This window comes from Microplitis mediator, chromosome 2, assembly GCF_029852145.1.
Source record: "Microplitis mediator isolate UGA2020A chromosome 2, iyMicMedi2.1, whole genome shotgun sequence".
In the NCBI taxonomy this organism is placed as follows: domain Eukaryota; kingdom Metazoa; phylum Arthropoda; class Insecta; order Hymenoptera; family Braconidae; genus Microplitis; species Microplitis mediator.
The window spans coordinates 15,990,962-16,006,349 of NC_079970.1; the positions used below are offsets into that span (position 1 = coordinate 15,990,962).

Genomic DNA, 15,388 nt, shown 5'->3' on the forward strand with positions numbered 1-15,388 from the left:
TAATAATAAAAAACAACTTACTTGACTCACTGTAGCATAATCTACATTCCCGGTGGATGTTAATGCAGATATGTTACCGATCGTGCTGTTGTCACCGAACACCAGGCCCAAAAAACACATCTGAAAAATTTTTAGTTTATTTAGTATTTTCCTTTTTTTCTGTAAGAACTTTATCAATAAATTATAATATTGTTATTTTACTGTTTCACGTAATTTAAATTCTCATGAAGATTTCTTTCAAAAATTAGAATGAAACGATACAAGAAAAAGTTAACGTTAAAACGTCAATGTCGACGATATTTAATTTCATTCTTCATTCAACTTTATAGTATAGCAGTTGATTGACGTAAAAGGAATTGCATGCAGTATTGAGTTCACGCTACCATCAACCAAATCTAAATTAATTGTTCTTTGAATTCATTTGATTGTACATAGTTTTATTCACTGAATTAAACAAAATCAATTGAGTTTTTTTATAAAAATATTTTCTTTCTACGAACTTACCTAATTAATAAGTATTTAGTTTTCGGCATCATGCACATAGCGTATACTATGCGTATGCTTTTTAATCATTGATGCTGATACTAATTTAAAGTCTATTCAAATTTATGCAAATTAGTTATTTTTGAATAAAAGCAAAATTTGTATCTTAAAATATAATAAAATCACATGTATACAAAAGAATAATAACTAAAAAATACTTAATTATCGTACGATTGGTTAAGATAACTATGTATTATTCAGAAGAGAAAGTTTTAAGTATAAATATTGCAATATTTTATAAATGAAATAGATAGAGTAGGATAGTTTCAATCAATAAATTTAAAAATTAAATGGTTCGTAATTAAAGATTAGCGAGTAACGCCTCTTATGATCCTCCATCATTCTAAGTAAATACTTCGGTCCCTTTTAGCAAAAAATAAGAAAATAAAAAACATTTTTTTTTTTTTTTATTCACATTGGTATAGGATTTTTCAACCTTTATATCAATAATTATATATATAAATTGTGTATATTACCAGCATCCCCGTAAGAAAATAACTTATATGGTCAAAATATATGACAAAAGTCAGAAAATATATGTGGCCAATTTAACTATATTCTCTGATATATTTTTTTTTATATTAAAAAAAATAATATTCATCATAAACGAATCCGTATGTGTTTAGCATATATAAAATATGGTTCCGTCACAAAATAACTGACGACATAACAATCGCGACAAAATAACCGAGCAACAAAATAACCGTGACAAAATAACCGCGACAAAATAACTTTTGACATAACGATCGGCGACAAAATAATGGCGATAAAATATCCACGGAAAATTGACCAGAAATGAATAAATTTGCACAAACTAATCTATTACGATGTGAAAGTGAAATATATATATCGAGCTTTCAATAGAAGAGCTTATCTATATTTATTAGCTTTTGATTTTATATATTTTTTATTAGCTTCTGTAGACTAAATTTACAAACAATTCATACACGGAAAATTCGAAAAATATCGGATTCAGAATATATAAATTTACTTGCACCAAGTAAACTATTATCTTCAAATTTTTATAGGTGACACGCGTTAATACCCACGGAAAAAATAACCGCGACATAATAACTGACGACAAAAGAACCGAAAGAAAAAATAACCGAGTGATAAAATAACCTACGACATAATAACCGCGACAAAATAACTTTAAATTTCCCGCTTATTTTATTATGTTGCCATCTATTGATGTAGATATCGTGACATTGTGAGCGAGATATCCATTTTGTCGATGTATTTTTTGTTAGTATTGTGTGTCAGTGGTGTATAACCTTACCTATATCAAATATTAAAATTGTATTATTAAATCAATATTTATTATAAAAGTTCATCAAAAAAATCATTCAAATAGTTGGTCTATTTCCGAATAAACACACTCAAAATCCATGACAAAACAATACGATTCCTGCGCTTGTACAGAACGGTTTTACTGTCGCGGTTATTATGTCGTAGGTTATTTTATCACTCGGTTATCCTGTCTTTCGGTTATTTCGTCGTCAGTTATTTTGTCGCGGCTATTTTGTCGCGGTTGTTTTGTCCTCGGGCCAAATGTTACGGAACCTTTTTATATTGAATCAAAATTATTTTTCTCATGTCAACATATTTTAACGCTTAAATAACAAAATTTGCACTTGTTTCAAGAGTTTATATTACTAAAAGTAAAAGATATTTTTTTTGAAGCAAGATACATAATTTTTTTGTAGAAAATATTGCATTTATTTGGTTAAAGAAAATAAAATTTCTCGGAACAAGTACTGTACTTTTCACGCAAGTATTTTTGTATGCTCCGACCAAGAAAACAAAAGTTGCTTAAGCCAAGAAAAAAAATTTCTCGGGAGAAAAGATCGATATAGAGAAGGGGAAAGTCACCGGTGCTAGGCAGCAGCAGCAGGAGTAGTTCGGTGCTCGCTAAGAGATCGTGCCCAGCCACGTGTATAGTCCCTGGTAAGAAAGATATTCTAGAATTGTTACATTCCAAATTTCAATACGATATTGTTCGAGTACTCTTCCGTCATCTGATAGAGTGACAAGTACCTTTATGGATTGTACTATTGTATATCCTATAGCACATTATGTCTTTAATATTTACTATTAATGCACAGAAAAAACAGTTAACTTGGTTCAAGAAAAATATGGTCTTCTGAATTTTCTTTCTTGATTCAATAAAAATAAAACACTTGATTCAAAAACTTTTTTTTGGTTCAAGACAGTAAATTCTCTTGCTCCGAAAAAATTTATGTTTGAGGCAAAATTGAAAATTTCTTGGTTTAAGAGAAGAAACACTTGTCTAAAGAAAATGAGTCGTCTCTCGCCAAAAAATCAACGTTTACTTCGGCCAATAAACTTTTTCTTGCCCAAGGAAAAAATTTTCTTGCTCCAAAAAATAAACGTATTGATTGAAAAAAAATAACCCTTAGACCAAGAAAAAATCTCTTGGCCCAAGAAAAAAATTCTCTTGCTCCGAAAAATAAATTGCTTAAGTGAAAATGAAAGTTGCTTGGGCCAAGAAAAAAAAATCTGTCTATCGGTTGACCCTGCGGGCCAGCCCTAAAACTTTCCGCTGTTTTCGAGCTCCTTGAGCTCGAAAACTTTGTCGTGAATACATTTTCGAGCTCTTCGAGCTCGAAAATACTTTTGGATGCTGTTCTTTTCGAAAAAAATAGTTTTTTACCATTTTTTCTCCAACGATATCTCTCAAACGAATCAACCGATTTAGACGGTTGAGGTGGCAATCGACGCGTTTTATCAAGTTCTAAAGCTGATCGAATTTTGAAATCGATTTATCAAGTCGTTTTTAAGATATTTCGAAAAAAATAAAAAATAAATTTTTTTTAATTCTTTCGACAGCGGTTTCTCTTGAACGAATGAACCGATTTTGATGGTTGGGGTGGCATTCGACGCGGCTTATAAAGCTCTAGAGCCCAGTCCATTTTGGAATCAATCCATCGAGCACATTAAAAGTTATCCAAAAAAAACATTTTTGAAAAAACTTTATTTTTGGAATATCTCTGAACAAGCCCTACCGATCAAGCTCAATTTTCTCTCGGCTTCGAGATATTGACAAGCTGCGTCGAATGGCACCTTAAAGTTCAAAATCGGTTCATTCGTTCAAAAGATACAGGTATTTACATACGTACGTACGTACGTACGTACATACATACATACATACACTCGGACATCATCGTGAAATTAGTCAGAATAGCTTCCTAGGACCTCAAAACGTTGACATCTGATGGAAATTCGATTTTCGTAAATCGGACCGAAACCAATAACTTCCCGAATTTTTGAAAATTTACAATTTTCTTGGCGGGAAGTTAAAAATTTTTTTTTTTAGTTTTTTAGTGATTTCTCAGAAACGATTTGAACGATCGACTTCAAAATCTAATCAGCTCTAGAGTTTGATAAAACGCGTCGATTGCCGCCTTAAAACTGGTTTTTCCAAATATCTCCGCACGGAAAAAAAGGAACTATATAAATTAAGAACGACAAGTAAAAAAACGATATAGTGATCAGTAAATACTATCATTCTAAATAGTAATTTTTTAATTTATGATTAAAAACGTGAATAATTACAGGATAAATATGAAAATTTATTGTCTATGCAAGAAAAATTACTCTTTGTACTCTAAAAATCGTAACTGATACTTGGAAAATTGACGACACGTATGATAAAATTTATTATTTGGAATGTTAAAATTTCCCATATTGACACCCGGGTTCCGGGTTATTATTTCAAACACTAATTTTTATAGTTTATTTTTTTTCGTGCGACACGTCTGAACGGATCGATTTCAAATTTGTATCAGCTTTAGAATTCAAGAAAACCCGCCGATTGCCACCTTAAACGTCAAAATCGAGTTCACAAGATATCGGCGCTGAAAAGTTCAAAAAATAACATAAAATGTTATTTTTTCCGGATAAATCAAAATATAATGTACTAAATGTGTCTGAAATCATACCAACTCTTTCTGTTTATAGTCTCTTTCGATCATCATTTAATGTCATCTAACTTGTTCTTTAGTTTAAAACATATCATCAACGAAAAATTGAGAAAATCCAGTTTTTAATGTTTTTCTCGGACATTTCATATATTATTGCTCTGACCTAAGTCAAAACTCACTCAAATCTTGATTTTGATCACTGACATTGATTTCTGCCTCGATACATTTATTTCGTTGAACATAATCGAGAATAAAAATTTAAAAACCGCTTCTTCATTAACAATTTTCGATTCTTAACTTGTCAAACTTTAGCAAAAAATGCAACTTGGTAGAGCTTGAAAAGCCCATAAAAAATAATTCCAGGTAATTGCATTTTCGAGCTCGAAAATATATTCAGAGTAACGTTTTCAAGCTCCTTGAGTTCGAAAACAGCGGGAAGTTTTGGGGCTGGCCCGCAGGGTCAACCGACGCCCAGATTTTTTTCTTCATAATGATATTCCTTGGTCGAATAAATTCTTCTTAATTCAAGTAACTTTTTTTTGCGTAATAAATGATTATTTTTTTATATTATCTAGTAATATTATTCATTAGATATTAATTATTATTATTAAATAAAGTTGTTCTATTACTTTTTGTAGGCAAGCTCATTTTTGTATAAGCTATTTAATTAAAAAAAATTTTTTTTTTAATTCTAACGTTTCTCATGGAAAAAGTTAAAGGTTGAAGAAATAAGCTATAGAATACAAGAAGAATGAAATAATCAAACCCAGACCGGTACTGCCCGACGCTATCGTATCGACAAATCGGAAAGCAATTTTAAGGCACCACTAGAAGGTGGTTATCGTCTTCGGCGCTTATCCGATCGCAAATTATTTCAGGTATCGAAGACGTTCCAAATTACTCAGTTCGACCTTTAACCAATTTTTTTCGTAAAATCAACGTCAATAAGTTTAACATTATCGATAGAAGGGCACCATTTTATTGTTATCCATTTTATGACCTTTTTTTTCGCTTATACGAAAAAATATCAGCATAGAAAAAAGCGATACTAGAATAAATTTATCTGATACAAGTTTGATAATAGTGGTTGTTCTTAAATAGATTGATACTTAATTAGAGTCATTTACAGATACCACCCGGGTCAAAAATAAAACTTGATTTAGACTTGGTTCACCAAGTCGAAATTCGGAGCCGTTTTTCACAAGACAAACTCGACTCTTTTTTACGGAGATATAAAATACATTGAGTTTTCGTCTTGCTTTAGACTTAACTGGCTTACTTGGTCACGATTTAAGACGAAAAAGTTGAAATCAAGTCGAAATTGACTTGGTTTAGACTTATTCGACTTAAAATGTAAGGCGAAAAAGTCAAAACTAAGGTGAAATAATTTTTATATATTAAGACGAAAGTAAGGCAAATAAATAACTTTTTTTCGACTTGGTTCAGCAAGTCAAAAGTAAGGTGAATGACTATCGTGCTCGAAGTAAAGACGACTAAGTTGCACCTAAGAACGAAAAATACGAATAGGTTGAAATAAGTTGAAACTAAGATGAAAAAAGTTCAAAAAGTTGAAAAAAATTTAATCGAAGTCGAAAAATCGTCGGCAAATCGATAATTTCAAAAGAAAATAAGGTGAGACAAGTCTGAATCCAGTTTTATTTTTGACCCGGGCATTTTTGTATCTACCGTCATTAAGAAAGATGATTTAAAATGATTCACGATGTTAAATGTTCATACACTGTAAAAAATCGGGAGTGAATCCGGATTTAATTTCAATCCGAATTCGCTCCGCCACTCGGAGTTCCGTAGTTTTAAAAAATGTCACTCCGCATGCGGAGTGAATTGGGAGTTTTTTTTAGCGGAGTGATCTCGGAGTGACGCGGATTTTATTTCACTTCCAATCCACTCCGGTCCGGAGTTTTAACATTTAAATGAAATTATATTAATCTATATTAAACTGATAAACAGTGTGTTTGTGCGAGTTCGAGTGTGTGCGTGCGGGTGTTGTGTGTCCGAATATGTGTATGCGTGTGTGTGTGTGTGTGTGTGTGTGTGTGTGTGTGTGTGTGCGTATCAGCTGATTAGTAATGTAATACGCGAGTTTTTACTTCGATTTTATTTAGTGGAGTTATTTTTTAGGAATAATATTATCAAAACTCCTCTCCTGAGTGAATTTCACTCCAGAGGGATTCGATTAATAGAAAATTATCTACTCCGCGAAAACTAAATGAAATTCACTCCGAGGGGAGTGAATAACTAAAAATTAATTCACTCTGCATTCACTCTGGATTTAATCCACATTTACTCCGCGAATTTTTTACAGTGCAAGAGGCATATAATTTAAAATTATATGAAATAATTTATGTTCAAATCATTTCGAATCGGTCTCTTAATCAAGGTAATGTATTTCACATGATATTGAGTACCTTAAATACTATCTATGGGTCATTCCACCAAATAAAATTATTTTTACGGGGCGACCCTCGTCGATTTGGTTCAAACTTTGTGGAGTCGTTCTATATATTAAAAAAAAAAAATTCTCTAAAAATTTGAGCCTTTTATATGCAGCTGTTTCAAAGTTATGATTTTTTGAATTTTTTAAAAATTTTTGTTTTCAACTTTTTCATTAATTTTTTTGAAGGAAAAATATTTTTTTAAAAAATGAGCACATAACAGTTTTTCGTAGGAAAAATTCTCAGCTTTCCAATAAGAATATCCATTTTTTATTTTATGTTACAGAAGACCTTTCAAAATTCGATTAAAGAGAAAAAAACGATTTTTATGACTGTGCGGCGCTTGATACATCTAATTTGATATTTTTGTCTGACAGCTGAGATTTTTTCCCACAAAATATGTAATTTTCACGATGTGCATATTTTTAGTTTGAACAAAATCAATAATTATTTAAATGCAAGTCATTAATTTTATAGTTTTAACAAACTGTAATAGTTCATTGTGTGGCAAGAGATGAAACAAAACGATGTCAGACGAAAGTAAAGTAGGCTGCCCAAGCCGTAGGCAAAAGCTGACAGTAACTGCAATCTGAAGTCGTGTTTCATCTAGTGTTACACACTATTGTTTTCATGATTATCTGCATTGAAAATTATTATCAGTGTCAGCAGCCAGTTAGAATCAAGTTATATTAAGACCAATGGTGTGATCAACCATTAGTGTACGCCTAACTTATGATTTTCAATTTATAACTAAACAGAAACCATAAATACTATTTATTATGTACACAAATTTTTATAAAACTTGATTACAAAGTCAGAACTGTCATTAACGCAGATGACATCAATAGTTTGAAATCACTATTGAACAAAACTCAAGAATCAAAGTTCAAATTACTAATTCCTAGACTTGAACCATTGATGCTGGTATCATGAAAAATAGTTTTATAATTTTTGTTTTTAGAGCTTTACCGCAGATAAATACCTGAAAACATATCCTCACACCACAAAATTAATACATCCGGATATTCAAAATTCTACCAGCGTTGATTTCACTGTTATAACCAACCCTTATTAAAAGAAACGACTTAAAACGATTGGAAAAAAAAATTTTAAATACTTTTTAATGCTTTTGAATACTTTTAATACTTTTGAATCGCCCTTTTTATGGGCATTTAACATTACAAATCGTTTCGAATCGTTTCGTTTAATCAGGGAATGATGACTTTTTATAGAAAATAAATGTTTTAGACGTACGATACTTGGAGTCAAATACGGTAAAAGAAACACAAGCAGTAGTGCACCCTATCTCACCTATTGTTGATAGCTTAGGATATATTTGTGTTAAAAATGTATCAACATCCTCAAAAAAAATAAGAATTAACGTTTTTTAATCATAGAGAGTTTATATTTTATTTAATTTTGTTCAAACAAAAAATATGCACATCGTAAAAATCTCAAATTTTGTGGGAAAAAGTCTCCACTTTCAGAAAAAAATATCAAATTTGATGCATCAAGCGCCGCACAGTCATAAAAATCGTTCTTTCGTCTTTAATCAGATTTTAAAAGGTCTTCTGTAACATAAAATAAAAAATATATATTTTTATTGGAAAGCTGAGAATTTTTCCTATGAAAAACTGTTATGTGCTCATTTTTAAAAAAAAAATTTTTCCTTCAAAAAAATTAATGAAAAAGTTGAAAACAAAAATTTTTAAAAAATCCAAAAAATCATAACTTTGAAACAGCTGCATATAAAAGGCTCAAATTTTCAGAGAATTTTTTTTTTAATATATAGAACGACTCCACAAAGTTTGAACCAAATCGACGAGGGTCGCCCCGTAAAAATAATTTTATTTGGTGGAATGACCCCCTATACTTTAATGCAATGATAATCTGCTAATTTGATTTTGATTTTATTTTGACACTAAATTAAAAATTAAAATTCTGTTTTTCTTGTTGATCAAATTTAAAAAAATTAAAATGTTCATTATTATTTATTTTTCTAATTTATAAATATGAAAGTCAAAATGATCAAAAATGAAATATCAATCATATATAATCTAAGTATTATTGTTTACAGTCTACGATTAATTCGAGCATGCGCAAAAACTGTGAAAATTTTGTTACTGTGGTATTAAAATCGTACCAATTGTTTGATACTGTTTTAAATTCACAGTTTTTTTCTGTTTAGAAAAAAAAATATTTAAATGCTTGTAGATAGTATATTAACTTGAATGAATATTATTTAAAATTTAAATAAAGTAATAAATCATTTTTAAATTCAATTTTATGGGTGTTATGTCTTTTAATTGAATGAAAACACAACATCAGCAGCTAATTTTAATAAGTTTTATTACGTTCGATTCATAGAATTAATAGACGGCCTAATTGATTTGTAAAATTCATTTCAAATATCTGTGGGGAACATTGAGTAGGTGCACCCTCACCGTGGGTTACAATTCTAACAATTTACAGCGCTCATCCCACTTAAAGACCACCGGCCGCTCACACAGGTCTCTAATATTTCCTTTTTTTTTTTTTTTTTTTCCATGATCTTATCTCTAATCGTTATGTTCTTATAGTTTTTAAAAGCATGGATTAATTTCTACAAGGACTACATTATCACCCGATCACATCGTTCAGCTATTTTATTTAGGGATTGGATTATTAAAATCTGAAAAAAAATCTTATGAGAGTCGAAAAAAAAAAGAATAGAAAAAGTATTTAACTTTGATACTTAATCTCTTTCGTTAATTTTTATTTGACGTGTTGATTTATTGTAAAACATTACTACAATGTGTCAAACAAATATCTTTATGTTATTTTTGATTGATAGAAAATAAAATGATTTTCGCATTCACGGGTGATCCTTGATGATATTTTAAATACAACTCAGCATCTCATTATTTTGATTTTTCCAAAGGACACAGTTACTCATGAACATCACTACATATAAATATAAAACTCAGCATTATTATTAGTTTATTTTTTATTTTACTTCATAGTTCGATGTAAGAAACAATCTCTTTTCGACAGGTAGGCGCGACAAATCGCACCCGAGATCATTATCTAGTCCTTTACGATTATTCTTTGACTAAAGAAAATAAAAAAAAAATCATTAACTGTAGAATGACTTTTACAGAGTACTTCCATGATTTTTTTTTTTACCCGAAACGCGTTCAATCTAAAAAAAAACTATAAAAAAAAGGGATGGGAAAATGACAGGAAATTGTAGAAATACCTAAACTCATTTTTTCTCATTTCCAACAAATTTTCTAACTCAGTTTTTTTTTTTGCTTTTTGTTTTTTTTTTGCTTTTTTAGTTTTTTTTTTTTTAACTTTAAAGTTTTCTTTTTACTTTCGAATTTTCTTACAAAAAAAAAAAAAAAAATAAATGGTTAGACATTAAAGAAATGTAAATGCGATGCAAATATCCAATTAGGTAACATAAAGATAAACTCTAGCGATTGTATTTGTTTTCTTCAAGTATTTTCCTTTAGTCTTTACATTTTGACTGCAATAACGAGTGATCAAAGTAAAAATATTGTTGTAATTAATAAAAGTGAAAACAATAGACTTTAAATTATAGAAAGATATAAAATGAAAATTTATTGTCAATAATGTCAAGTTTGAATATAGTGTTTTCACATTCAAATTCAAAAACATTCATATTAATAGTTATTTGGATTCCTATGAGCTTATCACTATATTTTACATCGCCTAAAGACTACCCAAAATCCATAAATCTGACGATGAAACCGCCCAGTGTCGAAAATACATACTTTGGCTTTTGGGCTACGACCTTTGCGTGTACACAATCGTAAATTTATTTCCACACAAGTAGTCAGATAATTATTAACTTTAAAGGCTTTTAAAACTATTTGTTTTAAAAAAAATTTTTTCTTATAATTTTTAATATAAACTATGATAAAACCACACAAGTTTAAAAAATAATTAATGTGGTTTTATAAAAATAAATGAATAATAAATAATAAAAACAGCGGAAAACATTTAATAATACAGGATTATATCTCGTTAACAATGCACTGTGCAGTATAACGCAGCGTGAGAAATAATAATTACACGAAGGAATAATCGCAGAAATAATAATTACAGTCGTAGAGAAAAACCCATCCCTGGTTAAATGTCGTCAGCATCGCCGTTGTCGACGTTCCAATCCAGCTCTCGTGTGATGCGAGGCATTAAATATCTCTACTCTCAATTCTCACCCCCAACACGCAGATTCCGAAACATTTTCTTTGAATTTCCAAGTACCTTTTGTAATATGCATAACTGAAGGAAGACAAAAAGTAAATAAAGTATGCATTATATGAAGTAGCTTTGAACGATTTTACCCTCAAATTTCTGTACATCATATCTTTTAACTATTTTCATGTATTTCTCTTTAAAGTTTTTTTTTTAACTCTTTTCACTCATGTGTTTGATAAACTAATAACGTTATTTCTCAACTAAAAATTTCATCTCATTAAATTGTACAAATAAAAACTTGTCATCGAATAGTATGATTTTTTAAAATAATTTTTTTTTTTTTTAACAATATTGTTTTAATAATTAATAAATTGTGAATACAACTCGAAATATATATTCAATCAATACAGCTGATGTCCCTGGAAATATTCACGAGTTTTAATTAAACATAAAAAAAATCCTTAAGTCTTTATTGGTTAAAAAAAAAACTTACCTTCATTTTTCATTCTAATCTTTTTGACACTTGCCTTATAGAATCGAAAGAACAACCATTTCCCCGCATTCATATAGCCGTTCACGATTTATTCATCACTTTGAAGTTGTATGTGTGTCATTGACAAGTAAAATACAAGTTGAAAACGATATTATAGACTTTGAAGTTATAGGTTTGCAGGTTTCTAACTTTAAGGGGTTAGGGGTAGTCAGAATTTTCAAAAAATCGATTTTTTTTTTTTTGCATTTTCTTAAAGTATAATATTTTAAAAATATTGTGTGAAAATTTGAAGTGAATCCGACAAATTCTTTTCGAGTTATTTAACAATGACCAAAGGACGCTCGGGTGCTACGTGGCATTCGAGTGCAGGTAGCTAGAAACAGCTGCAAGCAACCGACCTTTCGGGTTTCATTGTCATGAATATCTCCCCATTTTAATGTATTTATAATTATATATATATATATATATATATATATATATATATATATATATATATATATATTCACAATTTGTAGGTAGTACAAGAACTGAAAAATAATTTTTGGTTGCCAGTATACCTGTAGTCGTTGCACTGATCAGTCGATAGTTTTGTGATAAATTATTTCTCAAGTGAATTAAATTATTAACCATGGGACGTGATTCTAGAAAGGTTTCAAGAGAACTTCGGAGTTCTGAAAAAATTAATAAGTCGCGTTCAGTCAAAAGAAAGAATGTTTTTAATCCGAAAACAGCCGAACGTGATGAAAGTATTCAGAGTACATCTTCTAAAAAATTAAAACAAAACACTGAAGATGATGTACCTGAAGACAGCAGTACTGAATTTCGAATAATAAATTTTATTCAGGTATTCACTGCAATTTCTGCTCTTATAAAATGTAAAAAATGTGATGGAAATGTAGTGTTTCAAACAGCAAGTACACGTGGGCTGGGATTCAAAATTGTAGTTGCATGTAATAACTGTGGAAATGAATATATTCCTTCCTGTTCTTTCGTTGGGCATTCTTATGAAATAAACAGACGTTTCATTTTTGTAATGAGAATACTAGGAATAGGATACGAAGGATTGTGCAAGTTTTGCGGCCTGATGGACATGCCGTCTTTTTTAGATAAATCTACGCATACAATTTTACTGAAACAGATTTTGAATTGTAGTAAAGCCGTCGCAGAAACCTTCATGACGAAAGCTGTGAATGAAGAAAAGCAAGCAATGCCAACAACTGAAAATGAAGATATAAATCATCTAACTGTATCGGGAGATGGAACCTGGCAAAAACGGGGATATACATCGTCATTTGGAGTTTCTTCTATAATTGGCTATTTTACTGGAAAGATTCTTGACATAAACATTAAAAGTGCATATTGTAAGCTATGTGAGTATTGGAAAAAAAAAACAAATACTGTTGAGTTCGAGGAATGGTATCAATCGCATGAAGATGTGTGTTCTGCTAATCATCAAGGGTCTTCTGGGAAAATGGAGGTGGATGCGATGGTCGAAATGTTTTCGTATTCTGAAACTAAATATGGAGTTAAGTATGCCAACTATATTGGTGATGGTGACTCCAAGACCTATTCAGGAATTATAAAATCAGATCCTTACGAAAATACAACTGTAAATAAAAAGGAATGTATAGGGCATGTCCAAAAGCGGATGGGGAGTCGATTACGTACGCTGAAGAGTAAACAAAAAGGTCTTGGTGGTCGAGGTAAGCTCACAGGAAAATTAATAGACAAACTAACTGTGTACTATGGTTTAGCAATACGCCGGCATTGTGATTCTATTGAAAATATGAAATCTGCTATAATGGCAACCTTTTATCACTACGGCTCGAGTGATGAAAAACCGAATCATGATATGTGTCCAAAAGGCGAAGAATCTTGGTGCTCTTACCAGCGCGCTGAAGCAAGAGGAGAGCTTGATACCTTTTCTCACGATTATTCTCCTTTACCTTCTGATGTTTTAAAAGCTATCAAGCCTATATACGAAGATCTTAGTAATGAAAATTTACTTTCAAGATGTGTAGGTGGATTCAATCAGAATAATAATGAAAGCTTTAACCAACTAGTATGGAAAATATGTCCAAAAACGGTAAATACTAGTTTTACTATCGTACAAATAGCTGCATACGTTGCTATGTGTATATTTAATGAGGGTATAAATTCATTATTAGTCTTGATGAATACACTAGGACTTAATTGTGGGCCTAATTCTCATCGGTATGCAGAAAGAATGGATGCTGCACGTATCAAAGTAGCAGATAAGCGCGCTAATGATAACACCCGAGAAGGTCGATTGCAACGTAGGCACCAGCAAATCGATATTTTGGAAGCTGCTATGTCGGCTGAAGAGCTATTATATGGTCCAGGAATAGATGACTCAGTGTAAGTTATTAAATAATTCTTATAATTCGACATAAATCCATAGCAAAACTTTAAATGCGTTTTTCTCAAAACTATGTTTTCTGAACTGGTGATCACTGTAACTTAAAAACTGCTCGGTAGATTTCAATAAAATTTATTGTACTTTTGAAATACATTAAAAACTCGTGCCTGATCGAAGGATTTTTTTTTTTTTCAAAAATTTCGATTTTTTTTTAACAATAAACTGTCGGTTTTTTTCTCGAAAATTTGAAAAAAATTTCCTGAGGCCGCCATTTTGTTAATTTCGAAAAAAAAAAAAAAAGCTTCGATCAGGCACAAGATTATCTATTAATAAAACTAATTTTTCTTGTCCGATTGATTTTAGATGAATCTCCAAGGACTTATGATGATCACCGCAAAGGACTTCGGGAGGAACGGGCTCTACAAAAACAGCGATAACTTTTTGAATTATTAATTTTTTTTTTTGAAATTTTCGTGAAGTCAAATCGAAACGTGTTCTAATAAAGCTATGTTTTTATTTTTGTCAAATAAAGTAATTAACTACAAAAAAAAAATTATTGAAAATCATCATTTTTTCATACCCCTGAGTACCCCTAACCCCTTAAAAAGGACAAAACTTTGCGGACAAACCCATCAGCAAAAGTTCAAAGCTACATGAAAATAGGTGAATATGAATTTACATTCTTTGATGAAATTTCATTCGTGTCCTGAGGAATATATACGTATATGTATAAATATTCCTAACTATATTGTTTATAGTTATAAAATGGACAGCATTCATGTATATACAATACATTAGCAGTTTTTGGCAGAAATACAGTTTCAAACGTGAACATGGTCGTGCGTAATTTTTTCTCTGAAATAAAAAATATGAGCGACATTGGCGAGTTTCCAAGTGCTAAAAACCAGTGAAACTGTCCAAAGATTATTTCTTTTCTTATTTCTAAATGAGTTGTGACTCTATAAATAAAATTACATGAAAATTTATGTATTTAATCTTAATTTCTTTTTAATAAATTAATAATATTTTGTAGTAAGACTAATGACTTATATTATTCATTGTTAATTTGAATAGAAACACTATCTTAGGTTTGTAAACAATGTCGAATTATTTGTTTCGAGCCACTAATATTATGTTATTGTCCGAGTATTATTTATAATGATCTATAAATGTTCTTTACTAGATACAAACTTATTTACTGGCCAAACATTTATATTATATATAAATTTAATTATTTAGGAAAATTTGGGAAGAATTATTCATATTCTCTATGAATATAGAAGAATATTTCTTGAAATTCTTTTTTTAAGAACCATTGGAATGGAAAAAAAATTCAATTTTCAACATTTGTTTAACATTCTATTTTTCA

The 15,388-nt window shown here is 30.2% G+C and overlaps 2 protein-coding genes across 5 annotated transcripts in view; one reads left to right on the forward strand and one right to left on the reverse strand.

Moving 5' to 3' along the window:
• LOC130664138 (protein madd-4) overlaps nt 1-15,388 on the reverse strand; it is a 328,261-nt gene that overhangs the window by 189,846 nt on the left and 123,027 nt on the right. For both annotated transcript variants that reach the window (XM_057463924.1, XM_057463923.1), the window contains exon 3: nt 22-120. In XM_057463924.1, coding sequence (XP_057319907.1) covers nt 22-120 — 99 coding nt within the window. The remainder of the gene's footprint in view (nt 1-21; nt 121-15,388) is intronic.
• Nucleotides 12,168-14,603, forward strand: LOC130664141 (uncharacterized). Of its 3 annotated transcripts, none has more exons than XR_008989313.1 (3): nt 12,168-13,725; nt 13,826-14,018; nt 14,383-14,603. XR_008989313.1 is itself a non-coding variant. In XM_057463927.1 (2 exons), exons 1-2 carry the CDS (start codon nt 12,268-12,270, stop codon nt 14,384-14,386), a joined length of 1,755 nt encoding a protein of 584 aa, XP_057319910.1. In that variant the 5' UTR covers nt 12,168-12,267; the 3' UTR covers nt 14,387-14,595. The 3 variants fall into 3 exon arrangements, 1 of the variants encoding a protein (XP_057319910.1); XR_008989314.1 differs by having other exon boundaries at nt 13,808-14,018; nt 14,383-14,602; XM_057463927.1 differs by having other exon boundaries at nt 12,168-14,018; nt 14,383-14,595.

Bases quoted from the DNA above. Each gene is read 5' to 3' on its own strand.
- LOC130664141 (XM_057463927.1), top strand. From the start codon at position 12,268: ATGGGACGTGATTCTAGAAAGGTTTCAAGAGAACTTCGGAGTTCTGAA.